Source organism: Acartia tonsa, chromosome 6, assembly GCF_053477335.1.
Source record: "Acartia tonsa isolate MP-2025a chromosome 6, ASM5347733v1, whole genome shotgun sequence".
In the NCBI taxonomy this organism is placed as follows: Eukaryota; Metazoa; Arthropoda; class Copepoda; order Calanoida; family Acartiidae; genus Acartia; species Acartia tonsa.
In genome coordinates this window covers 18,589,338-18,612,234 of record NC_137265.1, presented here as the reverse complement: position 1 = coordinate 18,612,234, position 22,897 = coordinate 18,589,338, and the positions used below count along the sequence as shown (strand labels likewise).

The window sequence follows — 22,897 nt, the reverse complement described above, 5'->3', positions numbered from 1 at the left end:
GATATTAGTCTGTTTCGAAGTCAAACTGGAAATATCTCATCTAAAATGAAAGCATACCAGAGTTAGACAGGGACATTGGAATGTATAGGTATTATACTAGTCTCCAAACTTTCATGGGAAAAAATTGGGGACCTTATCTATTCACGAAAAAACATTTTCAATAAACAAATAAGCCTGATCTCTGTCTATTTATAATTACTTAATATATTTTCTGAAATATTAGGAAGTTTTAAACTGTAAAAGTATGTTGTAAATGTAACTAACAAATTCTAACTTTTATTAAAAACAAATAAAACATAATATTAATATCTTTGGTTTATTTCTACAATACAATAACAAAACTTTAAAACAATATAATTTATTTAAAAAAACAATGATTGTGCTTTGGTGCTTTTTTGATAAAAAAAGTTGCATTGTAAAATAGTTATTTATCGCATCGTATTACAGACAGCTTTCCGCGGATATTAAAATAAAAATCATAAGATTAAAACCAATTTTGTTAAACCCGAGTGGCCGAATTAATATTAATATAATGATTTTTATTCTTTTTTTATATTCGTAGAATACTGGCTGCAATACGATACATGATTTTTAGTGTGGCTAAGAACCTGTTTTAATCCACAGGATATTGATCGGTTTCGTAGCCATACTGGAAATTTTTTTCCTGTGTTTGGAATGTAATATGTTAACGTAAATAAATAATGCCAATTTTTGACTAAAATTACCTTACCAAATTTTCATTGAACAAGTCAATTTATTATTTAAACACAAACTGCCATGTCTAATCCCAAAACATAGATTTTTTAGTTTCTTTGGTTTTTAGGTTGGTGGGTACTTTAAATTCAATAAAATTTGTCATTTTTCAAAAATAATAAAAGTTGCATATCTTTGTTTAATTAAAATATGAATTTAATGCCCTTAAATTAATCCACATAAATTGATTCTAACACAAACAAAATATTATTGGCACTTTCTTTCATGGCACCTCAAGGCCTTCTTTGTATTCTTGACAGTACCACACAGCCCGCACTGATACCCACCCTCCGTAGGGAAATGGATACTCTCCAGATGAGACTTGGCTTTGGTCCAGTCCTTGTTAATCTTGCCACATATCTTGCACATCAGATCTTTGCCAGAGCCCACGCCTTGCCGTTCAATGTGTTCCTCTGCCAGCCGGTCCAGACGTTCGTCGCAGGTTTGTGCATCCTGTCACACATCAATATTAAAGCGGAAGTAATTTTAAGTTGGGTCGTACTTTGATGTATTGGTCTTTTAAAAGTTTTAAAAATGAAACAGAAGTGGATTTATTAGTACTTGGATCTTACACGATATTATCATGTACTCTAACAAAGGGAAACTTGTAGCTGGCTAAAATAACGATTCCCATCCACATTCTTTACCCCATACCCTCAACACCTACTGGATGAACGAACTGACCAGTAAGCAGGGTGTCGGAGCCGTATAATTTTGATGCGGCTCCGGCTCCGGCTCCTACCTTAAAATTAATATATAAATTTTTTTCATTATTGAATTTGATAAAATAAAATAAATAATATAAAATATTTTGCTTTTATTTGATTAAAGCTATATAAAAGTCTATTTGTTAAGTAACAATAGTTTTTCAGTTTATTACTTTAAAAAATCATTTTTAGCTAATCCGGAGCCGGAGCCGTTTTTAACGAAAAATACGGCTCCGGCTCCACCAAAAATGTTGCTGCTCCCGGCTCCGGCTCCAGAACACTGCCAGTAAGTGATGTCAATGTTAGCAACCTAAATTGAATAAAATTTTTCCCCTTTCTAATATCAACGTACGTTTTATTTCCATTGAAACAGATAGAATAAGATATACAATTATGAGTAGCTAAATTGGAAAAAGGGGACAATAAACTGTTCCATAATATAAAACTTTTTAGATAAAATTAACAATACATGAATTTTGATTACTTTCATTTTAATATATATGTGCCTGAAATGGCTGAAACGGAGGATCCTGGTGGCCACGAGGAATTTCTTGCAATTCATCAGTTGACCGCACGTTTATTTTGATTGATTCACTAATGCCTAAATAAAAATACAATATTTTTAGAAACACAACACAGAGGGAGGGGAAATATTTAAGTGGTCTGTTAAAATGAAAGTGTTCAGTAATTTAGAAACACCCTAGAAATATAAAAATGTTAATGAATACCTTTCTTTGACACTCAAATAACTCTTTAATTTAAAAGGAAGCCACCTTTTTCTAATTGTACCAAACACTTTGTTTCTCCTGTCCATTGACCAATACAGTAATTCATTTAGAATTTGACAATATTAAACATTATTAAAAACTGTATGCTGATGTGTATTTTACTTTTGGTGTACTTCTTTTCTTACCTAAACTAAACCTAATCTATAAATCCTTTGACAAGGAACAATTTGCAAGCTTGTTTAAGCACCCTATATGGTACTAGAAAATCTAGAATCTAATGTAATATAAATTTAAAGGTACCTTTTTTGTTGTTTGGACTTGTCTTTTTCTTCTCATAAAGCTCAGAACCATAACCTGAACAAAAAAAATTCGTTGAAACACTTTCTGAATAGGTCTATGAGTTTTTTTTTCTATTTTAGACATGTGGTACCTAGGTATGTATATTTGTTATTATTAAAAGTTACTACTAAAAGACAATCAGCATGCAAGTAATATAAACTCACCCAAATCATGTACAAATTTGTTTACTTTACAGATACATAATAATTATACAAAAAAGACACAGTATGCATTAAGGAGGAAGGCGGAGTTGTCATTTTTGAAACCAACACAAAGGAACTAAGCTTCAAAAAAATTTAGCAATAGGACTTTGAATAACAGTTGCATTAGTGTAGTACAATGTGGAGCTATGAAGAACGGCGGTGTGACAGTCGCTGCCACCTAAATCAATCATAAAATACAGCATAAAATTGATGTTCCCAAACGTTTATTAAAGCTCTATATTATACCACATTAAAGCAACTGACAAGTAAAAAGAAGGAGTTTTGTGTTAGTTTTAAAAGTGACACATAAGCCTCCCCACTTTAAACAAAATAGAACATGTAATACAATAATCAAATCTAAACTAAAAAGAAAGAAAAAAAAGAAGAAAACGAGAAAATAAATTTTGCAATAATATTGTTTAATCGCATCGTATTATAGACAGCTCTCCGCGGATATTAAAACAAAAGAAAAGATAATATTATGTTTTTATATTATTTGTGGAAAATTGTATGTAATACGATACTTTACATAATTTTTCAATAAGGCTGAGAACCGGTTCTAATCTAGCGAATAATAATTGTTTTGGAAGCCATAATGGAAACTTTTTCTACTTTCCTGGTGTGGAATCATTTTGCGGATTTGTGGGTGAAAGTCCCGCATTTCTCATACACTGCGCCCGATGCTTCAAATGCATTTTTCGGGAATTTGCCTGATATTAATATCCATTATAATTAAATTTTACATTTTTAAAACTACGTGGTAAAAGATAGTTTCCTTAATTTCTAACTTTTCAATGAATCGTATCTGAACTAGTTGAATATTCCTCTTGGAACAACTTTTGGGAAAGATATATAATAGTTGCAAGTTGTATTTAACTTAAGTTGATCGATATAGTTCTCCTTTGCAGTAAAGATTCTTATAGGTCCAGAAAATGTTTATATTTATTGCGGGAGAGGGTACTTTCATCCTCCTAAGAGAAAGTACCCCTGGAAAACAACCCCCTCCAAAAAAAACTAGGTATTTTATACTTTTTTATGAACTAAACTTAGAAGTCAAGGGTCGACTTTACCCCTTCCCTTATCTGCCTACAGAGGCCTCTATGTGCATATCTGCTATATTGATTAAATGATAATGGATATTATTTGCACCTTTTTCCCGCAGAATTCACACTCGTAGCGGCCAAAGCTTGGAAAGTGTTGACATTCAATATGATCCTGCCATTACAATCAACATAAGTATGTGGACAAAGCAAAGTTAGGGGTGGCTCTGCAACTTAGAAAATTATTTCAGTGGATGCTTTTGAAATATAGATAATAAAATGATATATGATCTTTTTCAGAGTATTTTTGGCGGTGCAAAAATGTGATATTAAATTTTATAAATTATATTACAATTTCTGGCATTGGATTAAAGCGTAAATCACAAGGGTATCCAATCAACTTTTTATAACACGTATATCAATATCAAAATGTATCAATTTTTAAAATTTGCTCTAGTGTAGGTATGATTTTTAAGCATAATATTTCAAAAGTAGATGATTAAGGATTATTATTCTTTGGATTATTATATCTAATCTTCATGGAGTTCCCCTTTCATCATTGTTTTTCTCAAATGTAGACAAATATTTTCATTTTGATAAATCTTTCATTACTGTTAGATTCCACATTTCTTATGCCAATTTCCTGTGCGCTATAGCGATCTCGGTATCGTTTGCTGCAGAGACCGCAGTCATAGCCGGGTCCTTCGTCACTTCGTCGCAGATGAATTTCGGCCAACTCCTCAATGTTGAGCCCTGAAACATGACAATTTGATTCTTTGCTTTGTGGTTTTTAACTATTTTATGTCGTTTGGGTTTAAGGATTCTTAACTGTAAGTGTTGCTATCTACTTCCACTAAAAGTTATTCAATAAGCAATGCAAAGATTTGGGTGATTTCTCTTAAAGCATCTAGTCTATCACAAACCCCTTTTTGAAATATATTTAATGGGGGAGGGGAGAAGGTACTTGTTAAACTATATTTATATGGCATATTTAAAAGAATTTCAATTTTCTACCACGTAGTTTTTAAAATATCAAGAGTTGAAAATCGTCTTTTAAATTGCATATATCACAAAAAGACGATTTTCAAGTCTTGATATTATCAAAACTACGTGGTAGAAAATTGAAACTCTTTCAAATATATGCTATATAAATATAGTTTAACCCATTAACTAGCAAAAAACTATGCGGTTCACTAAATTAAGTTAAAATGCATGAAACTACTTCTTTTTTAGGGGGGGGGGTCAGTGTTTGATAGAAACTTTATGGAAAAGCACCACAAATTCTCAGCTCATTATTGAAAAAATAACAGGTAGTTTTTTTTTAAATTCATTAGCATTATTTATGAATGATATTATAATTCACATATTAATCTGAAAAAAAGAAAATATTTCTGAAAACAATTTCAATAATAAAATGCGAAAAGTAAAATAAAGAAGATATGATAAGTAAAGATTTTTCTTAAAAAAAAACACGAATTATCAATTTTTATTTATTTTTTTACAAAATAATAATATTACATCTTTGGTATAAACATTTATCACACTCAGTATAATTTAACACTTAGAAAAATAATCCAATTTTAAAGATATTAAATCTTTTGAAAATCCACTTACATTAGGTTTTGACATAAAATGCAAAAGTACATCTACAAAACCAAAATATATTTATGACATTTATTTATACATTAAAAATAGGGTTATCTTGAAAAAAATATTTTTAAAAATTTTAGTTTAAAATTGAAGGAAGTTTTAGTGTTACTTAATTTTTACTTACAAAAAAATTTTGGTTGATCTAGATTTTAAAAAAATAAGAAAATAAGAAAGCTAATATTTTGTACTATTTGTTTGTATGAAACATTTTTAAAAATAATTTCTAATGTATTTTCAATTATGTTTCTGGTTTCTCTTTGCCATAAAAACATCCAACAAAAGGCAGACCAACATTCTTTTAGTCATATTTATAAAGGATTTAGTTAAATCAAAGGGAATCATTAAGGATCTTTTTCATGACCCTAACAGGATAATTGCTTAAACATTTATTCTTTGTTTTTAGTCGGGCTCATGCTCGCTCTCTTGTGATTTCTATACATATGATTGTTCAATCCATTCTTTGTCTTGACAAACTTGTGGCAGAGCGGGCACAGGTGGCCCCTGGTGGTCACGTGCTTGGCCTCCACATGATTTCTGGCCGCAGACTTGTCCAGACAACGTTTGCCGCACTGCTGGCAGGCATACCCACCGGACACAGACTTGATTATGAACTTGGCAAGCTCCAGGTCAAGGTTGACAACATCAGCGTCTATGAAAATCTTGCCGTTGTTCTTGATGTCGTCTTCTTCGCCTGTAATATAGAGGACAAAATGAGGCAGAGCCATAAATCTGCAGAAAATGAGATGAAACATTTTTTTCCACAACCAAAACTGATATCCTCATTTTGATAGTAGAGCATCAAGGAACCCCTCTCCCTTTTCAAAAGTTGATTTTTACCAGGGATCTTAATCGACGATCAATTGATACTTATACATAATTAAGCTAAATCCTCTCTCTGTAGATTAAAATTATTGGTTGAAAAGATTGGACATTACAAGTTTGAAACCAAACAATCATAAAGTTCCAAAGGTTTTTGAGCCTAATTCAATTAAAGGATGTACTTTTAAAACCTTAAGTATCAGTTTTATTTGCAGTCCAATATCCCCATCCTCTCTGATTTTTAGCCCTACAAGGGATTCAACCCCTAAAAGGCCCCGACCATGCCGCGTACATATTTCCCTAACCAAACCAATGCAAAAAAAGGATAAGGGTGAAAATTTGTTACACCACTTTGTAGAACAACATTTCAAAACACCAAGTGAAGCTACATCCATCTATAGACGTCCAAGGGGGGGTGAAGAGGGTTTTACACCTAACATATTGGAATTACATTAGATTACACCCTTCCCCCTTAAACCTTAGAAACCTCTCTTTACCCCTCGAAAACAAATAAAAAGCTTGGACGTCCTCGAAACCATCATCACAATAAAATACAAAAAATGTGTTAATTCTAATCATAGATTTAATTGTCATAATGAATTATAAAAATGTAAATTTTCGAACAATTCTTCACTTTAGATTAGAATTAAAACACTTTTTTTACAATGAACATAAATCAGTAAAACACACAATATTTTAAGACATTGATTTTCTTATGTGTATTTTTTAACTTTTTATAAAGATAACAATATATTTTTATAGTAGTAGGTAACATCTTTAAAAAAATTGGTATAATTACAGCAAACTTAAGCAATTTGTAATTTAAAAGACAATATTTTTTTATTAAACTAAAGATTGAATAATAAATAAAATATATTAAGACAAAAATAAAAACAACAAAAAGAAATAAATAGATGAATCAAGCTTAATAATTTTATATTTTACTTAAAAGGTTCCTATGACAGTTAAAAAAGAAATAAGATTGATTCTTGTAACAGAAAGAAGAAGATATTCATGCATAAGCTAGAATATGGATGTAGTCAAATTTCGGACGAGAAGAGTTATTTTGAACAGATACAAAAACACGAATTTTGTCTATTTTTAAAAGTTCTACTAGATATTTCAAGGGCTTATATTTTAGATCCTTATGAGGCGTAGGCCAAAGGTCCGAAATCACTTTACTCTTCCGAAAAAGCATGCATCTCTCCAACTGGAATTAGTTAGGAAAAGAACAGATACCGAAGTAGGTATAACTCATACAATATGACCCTTAAAAAATGACTAAGGGATTCTAGTCCTTAATTCTTTCTGTATTTAGCTTATTTCATCTTATTCATTTTAACAAGGACATATGCTTTTATTAATAATACAGGAAATAAGGTCTACATAACCTTTAAATCACTTATTTAAGGGTCATCTATCCCTAAATGTATTGGTAAGTTGAACGTAAATAACATTTAAACTATATCAAATGCATCTTACCTTTGCTATTCTGTACAATATCAATGTGAGGAGCATATCCTTGGACATAACCACCACCAGTCAGAGGCACGTCAGCTCCCTGGTAGCCGTCAAAGCTGTTATCATCAGCATCAGCCGACACGTCCGCTCCGATTGAGTAGTCAACATCCTAAACAACATTTGAACATGAATTCAACTTGCATTTTATCTTTAACATTCAAAGTTGGTCGTTAATTCTTTTGATCAAACCATCAATATGGCTCTTCTAGAGTTGGGGTCTTCATTTTTTTTGTGGAAGGAGGGGGGAAGGTGTTTTTTTTTCAGGAGAATATTTCTCTTGGGAGAGTTGAAGAACCCTCCCCCCAATAGAAAAATTTTAACAATGACCTCTAAAAAGCTTATCTTTAAAGGAGATTTAATCAGTCCAGCGTTTAGTGAAATCTTTTGAAAAGAAAGACACTCGATAATTTTACAATTTGATGAGATTGTTAAATTTTTTAGGTAAATAATCTACTATTACTATAAAACGAGCGAATGATTAATTGGATGCTGACCTGACTGTTCATAGATAAGCTTCCATCCCTGGGTTCTGATTTTACATTTCCACGAGTATTTTCCATATTATCACTGACAATATTTTTTGATTATTTTTAAACCCAATAAAAGCTTTTCATTGTTTTAATATATACTGAAGGTAGATATTTTGGTGCTTTCCCTCAAATTGCCTAGCGCGCACAGAAAAACCTTCCCCTTCACTTTAGACATAACCCATGCCTGGCTACCCTGTATCATACCATAAAAAAACATAACCTAAGGTAAACATACAAAAACAACCCCATCCCCCCTCACTTACTTTCAATAAAAATAAGATGGGGGGTGGGGGTAAATAAAAAACAACAAAATCTTTAAAGAAGTTTAGATTTGATAACAAGTGCTTAAATAATCAAACATTCCTAATGAGGTTATTTGTTGAATTTGTAAGGTCCCGCCGACTTCTCTTGTTTGGCGGATTAGGCGTTAAACCGCCTTTCAAGGACGGCGTATCGTTCTGAGGTATATAAGTGGGGGACTCAGTGCGCGACGGCGAGAAATCTTTACGTTTCCCCGTGGAGGCGGAGAGGTTCTGTGAAAGGCCCTTGATTTTCAAATCCTCAGCAACCTCCAAAAATGAGTTAAGCTCGTCTTGCGCCACGTTCACCTCGCCGTGGTACATAAAGTCCACAATGTTCTGGAGGTCGGCAAAGCGGACACCGCGCAGGTAGATGAGCGGGTGCTGGTGGGGGTTGCACTGCAGCAGGGCGCGGAAAAACGTACTGCACGCACTGAGTATAACCTTATGCGCGCGCATTTGCTCGTTTTCCTCGCACACTAAGGTTACGTCCAAGAAGTCGTTCGACTCACGAATCTCAATGAAGGCCTGGTTTTTAGGAAAATATGAATAAGAAAATGAGAAAAATATCTTAAAAATAAATATTGTAAGCACATTGCAATTTTCACTTAAGTTTGGGCTGTACTTGTTTGAACAGTTTAACCAATATATGATAAAAATAACTAATGTTTTTAAGCCAATTAATAAGAGAACGTGTTTATAAAACTTTGAATACTATTTTCTATCCAATATCCCTCCCCTTCCCTAGAAATAATAACACTTGGCTTGTCCTTTAAAAGGTCACAACTCGTATAAAGTTAGGACTTACTGTAAAATGTCATAAAATCTAAAGGTTGGTTGTACTGCACTACAATTTAACTTGGAGGAACATTTAATCGTAAGAAAAACTATTGGGCATTCTTTAAAAATTAATATTCAATTATTATTATTTTGTGTTTGTTAATACCGAGAAATATTAATACATTGTTAATTGTGTTTCCAGTATGGCTTCGAAACCGATTGATATCCGCCGAATTGGAACCGGTTCTCAGCCAGTACAGTATCGTATTTCAAAACTGGTTTTAATCTTATAATTTTTCATCTTAATATCTGCGGAAACCTGTCTAAAAAACGATACGATGAAGAATCCCCCTGAAACATTTACTCTTATCCATATAACCCTGCCTGGTTCATGTTTTGTTCGTAGTCGTTCCATTTTAGGCAGAATTTATCTGCTGCGCCCATTTTCATCAGGTTGGGGAACAGTCACGAACCTGCAATAATAAATATAGTAGATCCTAGATCCTTAATCAGTAAATTAGACCAAAGAGAACACATTGTAGGAACAATCTAGCCATGTTTTTGGTTAGAGCGTGCACAAATTTTTGTACAAAAGTACTATAAATTTTTTATTTCATCCTTTTATCCTCAGGTGTAAAATTCTGGCTAAAATTAAAATGTGGGAAATTGTTTTATATTCCATTGTCCTATCCCTTACTGAAATCTCTCTCGCTCTCTTTCTTTCTCTCGCTCTCTATGTTGGGCCTCTTTTTTATCTCTCTCGTTCTCTGTTTTTATAATATCCCTCTCAATCGCTCTCTTATACATACACTCACACACACAAGCGCACTCTCTCTCTCTCTCTATGTATTTTTCTTCACTACTTTTCTATCTCATTTTTATAATAAACTAACACATACACATTTTCTCTCCTTCTATACATAATAGCTCTCTCTCTCTCTCTCTTTCTTTCTTTGATTTGTATCTATCTCTCTTTTACTCTCTACTTTTTTCAATATATCTCTCATTTTTTAACGGACAGACATGCAATTTCAACTAGCTAACTCTTTCTCATTCTTCTCTTTTTCTCTCTTTAAAAAAAAGTAAATTTACTCTCTTTCTCAAATATAAAAATAGATCCTAGGAATCAGAACATTTTTTTTTATAAACTATCTCCTTTTTTGTCTCTCTCTCTCTCTCTCTTTCTCTAACTATCCAAACAATATTAGTTTCTCTTTCTTCTCTCCCTTTATCTTTCTCATTCAATATAAGCCAGGGATGGAGGGGACCTTGTAATATTAATTACCTACAGTTTCATAAACATAATCTCGCATTGGTTGGCTCAAAAACATTGGGTTATAATTAACATTGGATTCTAATTCACATTTAGTAACCATTCAAACATTAAACCAATTATGATATACATAAGGGATAATTTTATACATCACCTTTAGGGATAGGTGTTCATCAATTCATCAGCCATTGTCTTATCCCTTTAAATCCCTGTAAACACTCGAATAAACACACTCACACAAAAGTGCTATCTCTCTCTTTTTCTCTCACACCCTCCCTCTATCTCTCTCGCCCTCTCCATATATCTCTTTCTCTCACACCCTTTTTATCTCTCACCCTCACTCTTTCTCTCTCCAGCGATGGATTAAAAGAGATATAAATCAATAGCACATATGGATAAATAGAAAAAAGGTAATAAGAGGGGAATTATAAAATGCTACATCACAAAATGAAGGTTTAATTAGAGACAATTTTCTAAATGAATTATCTTCAATAAATTTTGTAGTTTTATTATTAACTTTTCCCACTTTTTTAATGACAAGGAAAACAACTTACAAACGAAACGCAACAATAAAAAAGGAAAAGGACTGACTGATTAAGATAGTTTGACGAGTTTTTTTTGGAAGATTTTCATCTAAATGACAGGACAACACACGCCAATGGCATGTTAATGTTAAACTGGCTTCGATACGAAGTACATAAATAACCTGATTATAGAGAAACTGCGCTACTTACAATTAAAACTTCAAATCAAAATATTTTAACGTCAACGAATCGATATAGACAAATAATATTTGAAATCTAATTTGTAGATAGAACTTGTAATAAATAACTATAACATATAATAATGTAATATTAAACTTACTTTTAAATTTGTGTATCACAATTATATATAAAATGGATAATAACAGTAAGACAAACTTCGAGAGAGTGATTAGGAGAGAGAAATTTAATAGAGAAAAAATAGAGAAAGGAAGAGAGAGCGAGAGAGAGAGCGAGAGTAAGAGAGAGAGAAAGAAGGTTGAGAAAATAGCTTGCGGCAGTCATAGAGAGAAAGGAGAGAGAGGAAAAATGAAAAGTGATAAGACGAGAGAGAGAGAGAGTTTTGTAGTAAAATTGATAGTGTGTGAGAGAGCAACGGTATTTAATGAAAAGAAATTGAGAGCGAGAGAGTGGGGGAAACCGAGAGAGTTGGGGAGAGCGAGAGAGTTGGGGAGAGCGCGAGAGTTAGGGAAATTGTGGGAGAAAGAAAGAGGGAGAGCGAGAGTGGGGGGGGGGGATAAGGAAGAAAGAGGTAGAGTGATAGAGGGGGAATGAGGGAGAAAGAAAGAGGTATATAGTGATATAGGGAAAATTGAGAGAGAGAGATAGAGCAAACAAGAAAGAAAAGGCTAAATTGGAATGGTAAGAGAGAGAGAGAGAGAGAAAGAGAGAGGGGGAAAGAAGAGAGAAAGTAAGCTAGGAGAAAGAACGCATATAAGACTTAACTACGAGAGAGAAAGAAAGAGCAAATATTAAGAATGGGACAAAGAGAGAGAATGTTTATAAATGGGAAAGTATATAGGACAGAGGGAGGGAGAGAAAGAAAGAAATATAAAATTGTAAACATTGGCTCTTTTAAATATATACACTCTTTATTAAACATTAACGTTGAAAATAGTCAAATTAAGATTTTTTGAAGAATATATTTTTTTAAAAATTCAATATTGATTCTACATATTAGTTACATGGTTTTAAGTTAAAACTCTTTTGATTATATTTTCAAGGTACATTAATCCCTGCTTTATACTTCCTGAGTCAGGGAGCGAGAGAGAGAAAGAGGAAAGAGAGCGAGGAGAGGGAGAGAGTGTATGATAGAGAGAGCGAGAAAAAGAGGGAGAAAAACTGAGAGAGTTGGTGTGTAGATAATAAAACAGTTTTTGGGGAAGAAAGAGAGAGCGAGAGAGAGAGGGAGAGTGAGAGAGATAAAGAGAGGGACGGGAGAGAGAGAGAGAGAAAAGGCGGGAAAAGCAGAATGAGAGAGAAAGAGCAATATATAGCGTGTCAAGAGAACCTTACAAAATTGGGAGAGAAAGCGAGGGAGATTGTGCGAGAGGAAGAAAAAAAAGCAAGAGAGAAAGAGAGAGGGGACAAAGAGAGAGTTAATAATAAAATGAGAAAGCGAGCAAGGGAAATTTGAGAGAGATATTAAACGAGGGAGACAGAGGGCGTTGCTATGAGAGAGCTAAACAAAGAAATGGAGGGAGAGCGAGAGAGAGAAAAAAAATCGATGTTTTTATAAGACATACTTTTAAAAAGACTATTTTTTTAATATTAATAAGAATGACAATATCCATTAAAAAACAGACAGACAAACTAACATTGTCAAATATAAAGTAACAACGCATTCAATAGAAAATATATCTACATATTTAGAAAAATTCAAATTACACAGCCCAAAATTACGTAAATACAAGATACTTATATTAAGGACTTACTTGTATATAAAGGCAAAATTACAGAGATGCTTCGAACTTCCAAATCGTCTTAGAAATCATTTTTTTAAACTAAGATAAATACAATAGGTAATTTTATCTTGCAATATTTTAAATTAAGAGTCACCACTCAATCAATTGTCAATAAAAGTACCTACCCAACAATTTTAAGCCAACGAATATGAGAACGTGATTATAGCACTTTTGGCCGGGTACAACCGGTGTTTAATTATGAATAAAAAATAAAATTTTCCTACCTTTCAAAAATATAAAACTAGTTTATTATAATTTAAATACTCAGAATCTCATTTTAATCACCTTAATAAGTTCACAAAGTCACAAAATCACGTATAAAAAGGATAAAAATTGGCTGAATAAAAATCACAAAATTCTTCCCAGTCCCAATATGGCGCTCTACTAACTGAAACTCATGGTCGCCAAATCACAGAAAATTAAATGTCCAAATTTGACAAATCAAAGTCATCCGTGTTCATTTTGAAAAATTAAAGACACATATCCTTATATAAAAGTAGTAGGACGAATATCTGTTTGTAGAAAAAACACTCCTAATTTTTTTCCTCCTTTTTTAAAAACTTAAATCAAATCGCCCTGAGTAAAAAATGATCACAACCCCCAATAAAGGAAACGGTTAAAAATTCTTTAAAAAACTTAATGGGGGGGCGGTCAACTTCTTCTGTTTCTCCCCTCAAACATCCCCGGTTCTATCTTAATTATGCATTTTAAATTAGGTTTTAGGCATATTTAATTTAAAAATAATGTCCTCATTTTTAAATGTAACAAAATAATTTCAAAGTTGGCTGCTCTGTTACTCATGTTGATAAACAAACCAAATTCAATTCCTAGCAGACAATAATTTCATTTTCAAAACAAACATTTTGAGCAAGTTGCTGGAAAAATTTGATGTTGTATTTGAAGTTCAAAACTTTTTTTTAGAAGAAAAGCTGCTATATAAATCGGAATTCCGTCCGTTTGGCTGTAATTTTCTAAACGGGAGAAACATAAAGTTCTCGTTTTATTCAAGATAAGAAGCTGAAATTTTCGGTGAAGAATCTGGCTGTTCTAATTAACTAGATTCCTATTAATATTTGACTTGGTCTGTCTCAATTTAATATATTTATACAAGTGACTACGCCCCTAGCAAATACAGTATTGAAGCACAAATTATTTGTAAAGCGTTTTGTGAGATATTTTTCAAGCAAATTCAAGATATAAAACATCATTTCAAAACTTTTTTGAAAATATATTATACAACGCATCTAAAGTTATAAAATAATGACTATTAATGCTAAATATTAATATTTCGCACGATTTATATCATTCACTCATAGTATTTATTACTTCTATTCCCCTGACTTGCTCAATCCCAGTTAGTTACACCTCCCAGCCAATAGGAGAAAAACAAGCGGAACAGCTGACCAATAGGAATCCTTTAAAAATCTGAAATTTTTCAAAACTTTTAGTTTAATATTTTACTACTAGGTAGCCAAATGCATTTTGTATATTTGTATTACAAACTTTAAATGCACTTATTTGCTTTTATTCTAAATATAAATTGAATAGGATTCTTGTAATAGTTTGAACAGGATTTAATAGAAAACGAAAAAGAATGATTTGTTTCAAACAGAGAAAATTGTCAAAATGTTTTCTAGTGGTATTCTATTATGAGTACTAAGAGCATACTTACCTGGCGTGGAGGTTAACCGTGATCAAGAAGGCGGTTCCTCTAGGGTGAGGCTGTGCCATTGCACTCCGGTATGGCTGACCCCTACGATTACCCCAAACGTGGGTAACTCGAACGCACAATTTTTGAAAGTGGGGGGACTGCGTTCGCGCTATCCCCTGATAAAGCCCCTAGAATAAATCATGCGAGGAAGTTCTTACTCATAGAGATGCTTCGCTTGTATTAATATTGATGTTTTGGGAATCAATTTGGTTAAAATCAGATGAACAGGATAATTTACCATACAAAATTGTTGTCACAAAGGTTGAAAATCAGCATGTTTTAATGGATGTACGGACTTTCTTTTAGCCATTGTAGATTTGCAACGTTTTCTAAATATTACTGTATTGTTACAGGAATCCTTATCCAAGGTTTGAAGTCGAAGGGACAATTCTAGCATGCTTAAATTAGATAAAAGAGCTAACTGTCGACACGTGCTGACCCTAAAACATGTCACTTTTAGATTAATCTTGGTAAAATTGTAACACTATTTGAATTCAACTAGCGGCTTCGACCCTAGCCTCTAGGGGCGTTGCCCCAAGAGGTGATTAAAAATAAATAAGGCGAAATTCGTAAAAGGACCAAGGAAATCTTCAGCAAATTCTTTTTAAAAAAATGGGAGGGGATTTCTTAAGGGACAGATGGACAGACATCAAGCTACTTTATATTATAGATTATCTGCGATTTTTTGTCAGCTACAGAAGGTACAGTTTCAAATTAACAAGGATGACAACACCCATAAAAGCGAAGTTCTGAAACGGTAGAACAAATGTAAATATTGACTCTTGTAGAGTGTCAGAAGTGAATAAGCAGAAAATAAATTTACAAGTAGCCATATTAATCACTAGCGGCTGTGCCTCTAGCATCTGGGGGCTCTATAGAAGGGATATGGAAGTGTAGAAAAATAGCCCAAAACCATACCCATAATAATTTATAAAATAAAATAGCCTAAAACCATCTCATTCACTGAGAAGGAGAACCATATTGGTTCAGCGGTTAGCGAGATCCTTCGATACAGACAAAAAAGATTACTAATCCTTATACTAATGTAACAGGATGTGTGTTTGTGTGTCTGTGTTTGTACCGAAGGATCTCGCTAACCGATCGGGTTCTTCTTTACAGGGTAGCTTCTCATAGGTCTCGGGAAGGTTTATTACTATTTTCTTGGGGGGTGGTACACACCCAACCACCCCCCAAAATGAAAAATCCCCCCCCAAAAAAATATTTTTTAAATTTATTTAACTAAAATTAAAAAAATAAAAAAATTTACACCCCCCAAGATTTTTTTTTTACTTTTTCTTTTAAAATCTAAAATAAGATATTGGGTTATCAAATTCGATTCCCTTCTCCTCAAGTGCCCATAGAGGCCTCTAGGGGCGTAGCCGCTAGTGTTTATAATAGGACTGTAGAGGCCTTTAGAGGCACTTGAGGAGGGAGAACTTGAATTTGATAACTCAATTTTTAAAAGCGAAGCTTTTCTATAATTAGGGTCGGTCCGTCCGTCCGTCCGTAACGGATAGCTTTTTTCGCTAGTTTAGGCATGTTAGAATCGTCCTATTGATTTCAAACTTTGCATGGTGATTCCTGTAGTAGTTAGGTACGATTTAGAAAGCGTAGCAACTCTATTATCATTACCAGAATGTCCGTACGTCCATTTTAAACATGTTGATTTTTAAATTTTTTTAACAAAAAATTTGTATGTGATCCAATAATCCGATTGATCTGATTTTTGATATACTGATTCCTGGGACAACAAAGTACAATATTATAAGCGAAGCAACTCTATAATCAAGTCCTAAAAATGTAAGTATGTCCATAAACATTATTCTGTATCAAGCAGTTTTTCAACAATTTTACTTACAATTTTGCTTCGACATTTAGGTATACATTTATATTCTGATTATTCAGTTCTGACACTATACAAGTGTTAGTGTCTGTTTGTCCTACCGTTTTAGTGCTTCGCTTTTATGGATGTTGTCATCCTTGTTCAGTGAAGTTTTGATCAATAGTGGGTTTTAGGCTTTTTATGAAACTTCCCCTACTTTTACACTTGTTAAAATTCGCTGGATATAGCTGCTGAATGTAATATTTCTAATGTTCTTAGTATGACACGGTTTGGTCCAAGCTCAAAATCTGAAGTTTATTGGCTTTCAAGAAATGCTCAAAGAAGGTGAGGACATTGGACTGTAAATTACATTGGTACCCAAAGTTTTTATCTTATTTGTTGGCTCAAAAACAGCTGCTATTTTTATAAATTTAAACTATTTATCTATCTAAATGGTTTTCTTAGCTATCAACGTCTATTATGAATATAGATTTTTAGTTCATTGTCTAATCCCTTTAGATCCTTGAATATACTAAATTTCAATGACATAAATGATTTGAAATTAAACAAAACTATTATGAAACTCATTTTCCAAATATGGCAATTTCAAGTTTGTCACTGTAGTTCCCATCAAATATGGCAAATCAAGGATGACAATATCCATAAAAGTAAAGATTATAATTGACAATAAAAAAACAAGTTTTGTTAGTTGATCTAGATTGGTTGGTACAAATTAATCTACCAAAGTGGTAATTTTGTTTATCATAATCGGGGTTATGCATTAATGTACGGTCCATTGTCTTATTCTTTATTTATCTTGAGGGCTCTTGTTTTTATTTGATTTGGGGGGTATGTCCCTAACACTTTTTTTATTTTTGTATTTTTAAAAATAAAAACCTATCCTTATATAAAGGTAAGAGGTTGTTTATGAGTAAGTCTGTGTGTCTTTCATTACCGAAGGATTTATCCAAATGCTGAATTTATATGATTCTTCTTTACAGTGTATCTTTTTATAGGTCCTGGGAAGGTTTATAACTATTTTGCGGTAGAAATCGCTCCAAGAAAAAAAACGTACCATTTTAAAACTAAAATTAAAAGTTGGGGAGGCTTCCCCCCCCCCCCCCTCTCCTCAAAGTGCACCTAGAGACATCTAGGGGCGTACCCACTAATTGGTAATATAAGGATATCCCCGTAAATTGCTAATTCGCACGCACTTTATTTCAAATCTACACTATAAAAAAAGAATATTAATCCTCTTTAAATAATACATTATGGGCAATATTCTAGATTTAATTCAACATTTTTTAATCAATATAATTTTAAGTTAAAATTTTATTTAAATAAATTGTACATCACACTCTAAGGCAACAAACAATAAATTAAAGATAAAAAGTGAAATTTATTAATACTTGTTATTTATTTATCCTAGAGCAAGAACAATCAATACCTCAAACGTATAGAATTAAGGAATTTTCTCTGTGCATAATCTTTTGTGTCTGAATCAACCCATGATATTTTCAGAAAGTCCCCTTATCTTGCCTATCAAAAGTTTGTATTTGAAGTTATTTTTCTAAAATTAAATATTTCCTATTTTTTTCTACATACAAGAAGAAGAAAATAAGAAAATTGAGTCTTTTTTACAGCTTTTTTGGTAAGAAAGTACCTACATACATTGGATAAAACAATAGAGGGGGAAGGGGTTTAATTACTGAAAGTTCCCACCCTGAGGAACCTGTGCCAACTTTCAATTTATTGAATATCATTCAATAACATTGTAAATATGAACACAGCCAAGTCACTACAAAAGAGCAGAAAGCAGTTTGCTTGCAGAAATTAAAGGTGCCAAAGAAATGGGCCAGGTAGCTGTCTAGTTAATACATCTATACTCATTATATTCATTCTACAGATAAAGGTTGCTGGACATAAAAACAAAGGCAGCAAAAGAATGAAGCAGTTTAGAGTGCATTTAAAAATTCTAAATGACCAATGATAGACCAGAATACATTGTAGTTGACCAAAAATAAAATGTGTACTGGCCTATCATTAGTCATTTGTATTGTATGACATCATTTTTATAGATACTTTATGCTTCTAAAAGAATAACTCATTGAAAGGTTTTTTATGTATACTTATGTTATATTTTATGTATTTTTTATGGTCCTAGAACAAACGCAGGAGTCCCAAACGTCAGAGTGGACAAATGTCGAAGTGAACACTTAACCTAACCTAACCTATTTTAGACAATATTAAAGGTTTTTTAAATGCCTAACCCCTGCGGGGGGCTTATTTGTACATTCATATTTTAACCTAACCTAATCTGTTTCGAAATACTTAAATAAATTGATATTATAACACTCCTGCGTTTGTCCACTCCGACGTTTGGGACTCCCACGTTTGTCCTGGAACCTTTTTTTATTTCTATAATCCTAAAGACATGCAAGTAAGCTGTCAGTAAATTGTAGAGCTTTAATGCTATGTAAATATTATAAATGTGAGATTAAAAAATATATATAATTTGAAAAACAACAACAAAATGTCCTAGTTCATTGAATTTATTCAACATGAAGACCATTATCACTGTTGCAATTCTTCTTACTACCATTATCAAGTAATTTTATATTGATTTATATTTATTACTATGGGCTACACCCCTAGAGACCTCTAGAAACATGTAAAATTGTTTCTTTTCAATCAAAAAAAATATAAAATCAGCAATTTGCCCCCCCAAAACACTTGCCACAAGATTTTATTTTGTTTATTTTTGACAAATTCTCTAGGGAGGGTGGTGGTACCACCAATATAGTTATAAACCCTTGCAGAACATATGAGAAGCTACCCTGTAAAGGAGAACTACATTAATTCAGCAGTTAGTGAGATTCTTTAGTACAAACACACAAACAGATAAACAAACTAACATATAGACATCCTGTTACTTTATTATAAGGATTAACTATAATAATATATGGTTGACACACATAATATTTGTCCTATGTTATTTTTACTGCTACTTTCTTTACTTTACACCTCTGAATGATGTTTAATTTAGTGTTGAAGCCAGCTGCAAATACTGTCTAAACATGTTTACACAGTACCAAGATGCTGCTTTACTATCTATGGATGGTCAATATAATCAAATATGGTCAATTACTCAACAATCATGGTGTAATGGGGAATGTGTAGAGCTAACAGAAAAATATTGGCCAAGTTTAGGTAATTAATGTATGATTTCATTCTCACAAATAATATGGGATCAAAACTAATTTTGAAAAATATTTTTGGAAGTTTGATTTGTTAGTAACTAAAACTTTATTTAATTGCTTAACCAAATACTTTTTGCTTTACCCCTAACCTCTAGAAGCTTCCTCTAAAGAAATTATTGAAAGTAATGCCTTCCCCCCCTCATCCTATTGTTATTGTGTATGTTGTAATCTTTTAGTTTTAATTTAATACATATAATTTACAGAAAACATAAAATAATAGGGTAAGGGGGGGGAAGTTTCAGTAAGGGGCTATTCTCGGTAATTTCGACCTACCTTCATTAAATGACCTTTTTCTCCATGTTCCTTTCAAATGACAGAAAAAAACATAAAAGCAAATTTGTTCCTTATTAAATTGCCTACAAAAAAGTATAAAATGAATTTTTTGTGAGATGAATATTAAGGGTACTTATTGGGTCTCAAAGTCGGACGAAAAATTTTTTTTTCCCAAAAATTTTTTAGTAGGTATGTAAAGATCGACCTACACAAAAATTGGTAAGACCTAGAGCTGATCTGAAAAACTTTTTGAACTAGAAATTGCCCGCTTTTTCCAAATCCGTTGAGAGCTTTAAAATCGGGTTCATATTTTTTTCAAAAATGACCAAAGTTGGCGCCGGGGGAAAAATCGGTAATTTCAAAAGAAATTAAAATTCAACTTTTAAGGTCATGTTTTCATGTTTTCTTTTGTCAAATCTATTATTCCATATGGACTTTTTAAGAATTAGGCCTAAAAATGAATAGAACAGATAAAAAACAAAAAAAAAATTAATTTTATTTTTTGAATCAAAATTTTGCGAGGAAAAAATCAAAATTTCTGGTCCTTTGAAAAAAAAATATTTTTGACATAGGAGGAGTAGTCCGATCTTTATGAATTTTTTTGTGGTTAATCCCAATCACCTATACTAATTATGATTTATTACGCTTGTTTGGTCGTTTGGCCTTTTTTCATCGATTTTTTTAAGGTTAAAATGTAGTCAAGATTTTTTGCAAAGATGACACTTTTGCTTCAAATTCAATTTTTGAGGTCAATTTTTAATCAATTTTCATGTTTTTTGGGCTAAATCTATAGTTTCAATGTGAGCGTTTTTAGGATCAGGCCTAAAAAGTAATAAAATACGTTTTTTTCTTATATTAATTTTAAGTTTTTTAAAAAAAAAATTTTCGAAAAAAAAAATCGAAAATTCGCGTCTTTCAAAAAAATTCATTTTTAACATAGAAGGAATAGTCCGATCATTATGAAACTTTTTGTGGATAATCCCTATAACCTATACTAATTATGATTATTTATGTTCAACTGGCCGTTTGGCCGTTTTTCATCGATTTTTTTAGGTTGAAAAAATTACCGATATTTCCCCCCGTGGTGGGGAAATATCGGTAACTTTTTTGCGGTCAATTTCGGCCAACTTCTAAAAGTCCTAGGATAATGTCCTTTTAGGACCTGATAGTCCTTTCCGTAAGCTTTCTACTGGTCTTGGTTTCATTTGAAAATATTAATATTTACCCCATTTTTTTTTCAAAAAAACCGAAAAAAAACCGAAATTTCCCCCCCCTTACCCTACCTATATTTGCAACAACTTCAACATCACTGCTAATGATATCAAGATGCGCTTATATAATAAAAGTAACAATAAATATTTTGCCTTATGTACCCATAATTATGATTGTTTCAGCACCAGCTTTGTATCAAGGGTTTCTTAATCCTTACCGTGTGTGTAGCGTTGTTGTTGAAGCCTGCGAGGACTCTAATCTAGAAGACGACTGCGAGACATGTCCCTATTGGCTGTATATATTATACGAAAATGTATTAAGAGAGGAAAGTATAGCTGAAAGAGTTGAGTTTTTGAAGGTAAGCTTCATTTAATTATCAGAAGATCACATTTATTGTCCATGATTGTACAGCATTACCAATAATTTTAGTGCTTTTGAAAAAAAAATGACATTAAACCTTTAAGGAAGATATATCAAAATCATATAAAAATAAATTTTGGTTAAACCCATAATAAGTTAAACAAGAAAAATTTGAAAATAATATTTTAACACTAGAATAATACTTATTTTTGTAAGATTGTAAGGTGTGCAAAATATTGTTTCATTTCAAAATTCTAGACATTCTTAATCACTGTAATACTTTGAGAATTGGAGACAATTGAAGTTTTCTATGCTGACCATAATGAACCTAAAAAATGTCTGAATTTTTCAGGGAGAGTGTAAAAATGAAGAAGAATGTGTTAGGTTTATAGATGAGTATTTTCCACAGATTCACACACTCTTTGCTGAATATATACTTGATTATGAAACCATTTGCTGTACTTTTGCAGGTTTAGCAGATGAGTGCTGTTAGTTGATAGTTTATTTTCTTATAAAAATTTATAAAAACACTCCCACCCCCCCCCCTTCCCTATATATTTTTTTAGTCTCCAAGTAAAATCCTTCAGTCTGAATTTATCTTCTAACCACCAATTGATATAATTCTAGCTTTGCACATTCAACTACACATTTCTTAAAAAATCATTATACTTACAAATGCATCTGGATTGATTTATCACATCAAAATATATACAGCTATTTGCTGAGCAGCAAAGGCCCATGCTAACAAAACTGGTATAAATTGTATTATTTATTTTTATTATGTGTAGAAAATTGTCTGAAATGCGATACAATTTCAGTATAGCACAAAACCAGTTGGGTTTTAATCGGTTATGAAGCCATACTGAAAGATAATAATGTTTCTAATCCCTATTGTAATAAAAATTCAATATGTAGGAATGCCTTTTTTAAAGTGTACCATAATTTAGATTTCTTGACTTGAAATGTATAAATGTTAATAAATTAATAAATAATTGCGTTCCTAAAATACAAAGTATTATAACCAATCCTTAATTTTATATGTCCATCCGTCCAGGAATCTGTCCATATATCAGCGAATATTTAAAGATATTTTGGGGAGGGTACCTCTACC

The 22,897-nt window shown here is 32.2% G+C and overlaps 2 protein-coding genes and 1 non-coding gene across 6 annotated transcripts; 2 read left to right on the top strand and 1 right to left on the bottom strand.

Annotated features, from left to right (window-relative positions):
* Positions 1 to 260: 260 nt before the first annotated feature.
* Positions 261 to 13,567, bottom strand: LOC145323185 (uncharacterized). Of its 4 annotated transcripts, none has more exons than XM_080165589.1 (11): positions 13,373 to 13,567; positions 9,754 to 9,842; positions 8,656 to 9,117; positions 8,255 to 8,329; positions 7,722 to 7,869; positions 4,417 to 4,523; positions 3,880 to 3,948; positions 3,350 to 3,440; positions 2,489 to 2,545; positions 1,967 to 2,061; positions 261 to 1,206 (listed from the first exon to the last, which is right to left on the bottom strand). In XM_080165589.1, the coding sequence occupies exons 2-11, from the start codon at positions 9,817 to 9,819 to the stop codon at positions 961 to 963; spliced, it is 1,416 nt and encodes a 471-aa protein (XP_080021715.1). In that variant the 5' UTR covers positions 9,820 to 9,842; positions 13,373 to 13,567; the 3' UTR covers positions 261 to 960. The 4 variants fall into 4 exon arrangements, with proteins under 4 accessions (XP_080021715.1, XP_080021716.1, XP_080021717.1 ...); XM_080165590.1 differs by lacking the exon at positions 13,373 to 13,567 and adding an exon at positions 11,507 to 11,729; XM_080165591.1 differs by lacking the exons at positions 3,350 to 3,440; positions 3,880 to 3,948; positions 4,417 to 4,523 and having other exon boundaries at positions 2,489 to 2,542.
* Positions 13,568 to 14,812: 1,245 nt separating this feature from the next.
* Positions 14,813 to 14,978, top strand: LOC145323496 (U1 spliceosomal RNA). The gene has a single exon (XR_013880995.1). It is a non-coding gene; the product is annotated as a U1 spliceosomal RNA (small nuclear RNA).
* Positions 14,979 to 19,733: 4,755 nt separating this feature from the next.
* Positions 19,734 to 22,557, top strand: LOC145323294 (uncharacterized). Its single transcript, XM_080165723.1, has 3 exons — positions 19,734 to 19,891; positions 21,609 to 21,784; positions 22,139 to 22,557. Exons 1-3 carry the CDS (start codon positions 19,759 to 19,761, stop codon positions 22,277 to 22,279), a joined length of 450 nt encoding a protein of 149 aa, XP_080021849.1. The 5' UTR covers positions 19,734 to 19,758; the 3' UTR covers positions 22,280 to 22,557.
* The last annotated feature ends 340 nt before the right edge of the window (positions 22,558 to 22,897 follow it).

What these genes read in the sequence shown, in the direction of transcription:
- LOC145323185 (XM_080165589.1), bottom strand. Translation starts at nt 9,819, where the DNA reads ATGAAAATGGGCGCAGCAGATAAATTCTGCCTAAAATGGAACGACTAC. An exon ending in ACGAACAAAACATGAACCAG is followed by an intron (nt 9,118 to 9,753) that starts GCAGGGTTATAT and finishes CCTAAAAACCAG; the next exon opens with GCCTTCATTGAGATTCGTGA. An exon ending in GCTTATCTATGAACAGTCAG is followed by an intron (nt 7,870 to 8,254) that starts GTCAGCATCCAA and finishes AATGTTGTTTAG; the next exon opens with GATGTTGACTACTCAATCGG.
- LOC145323294 (XM_080165723.1), top strand. Translation starts at nt 19,759, where the DNA reads ATGTTTACACAGTACCAAGATGCTGCTTTACTATCTATGGATGGTCAA. An exon ending in AAAATATTGGCCAAGTTTAG is followed by an intron (nt 19,892 to 21,608) that starts GTAATTAATGTA and finishes TGATTGTTTCAG; the next exon opens with CACCAGCTTTGTATCAAGGG. An exon ending in AAAGAGTTGAGTTTTTGAAG is followed by an intron (nt 21,785 to 22,138) that starts GTAAGCTTCATT and finishes TGAATTTTTCAG; the next exon opens with GGAGAGTGTAAAAATGAAGA.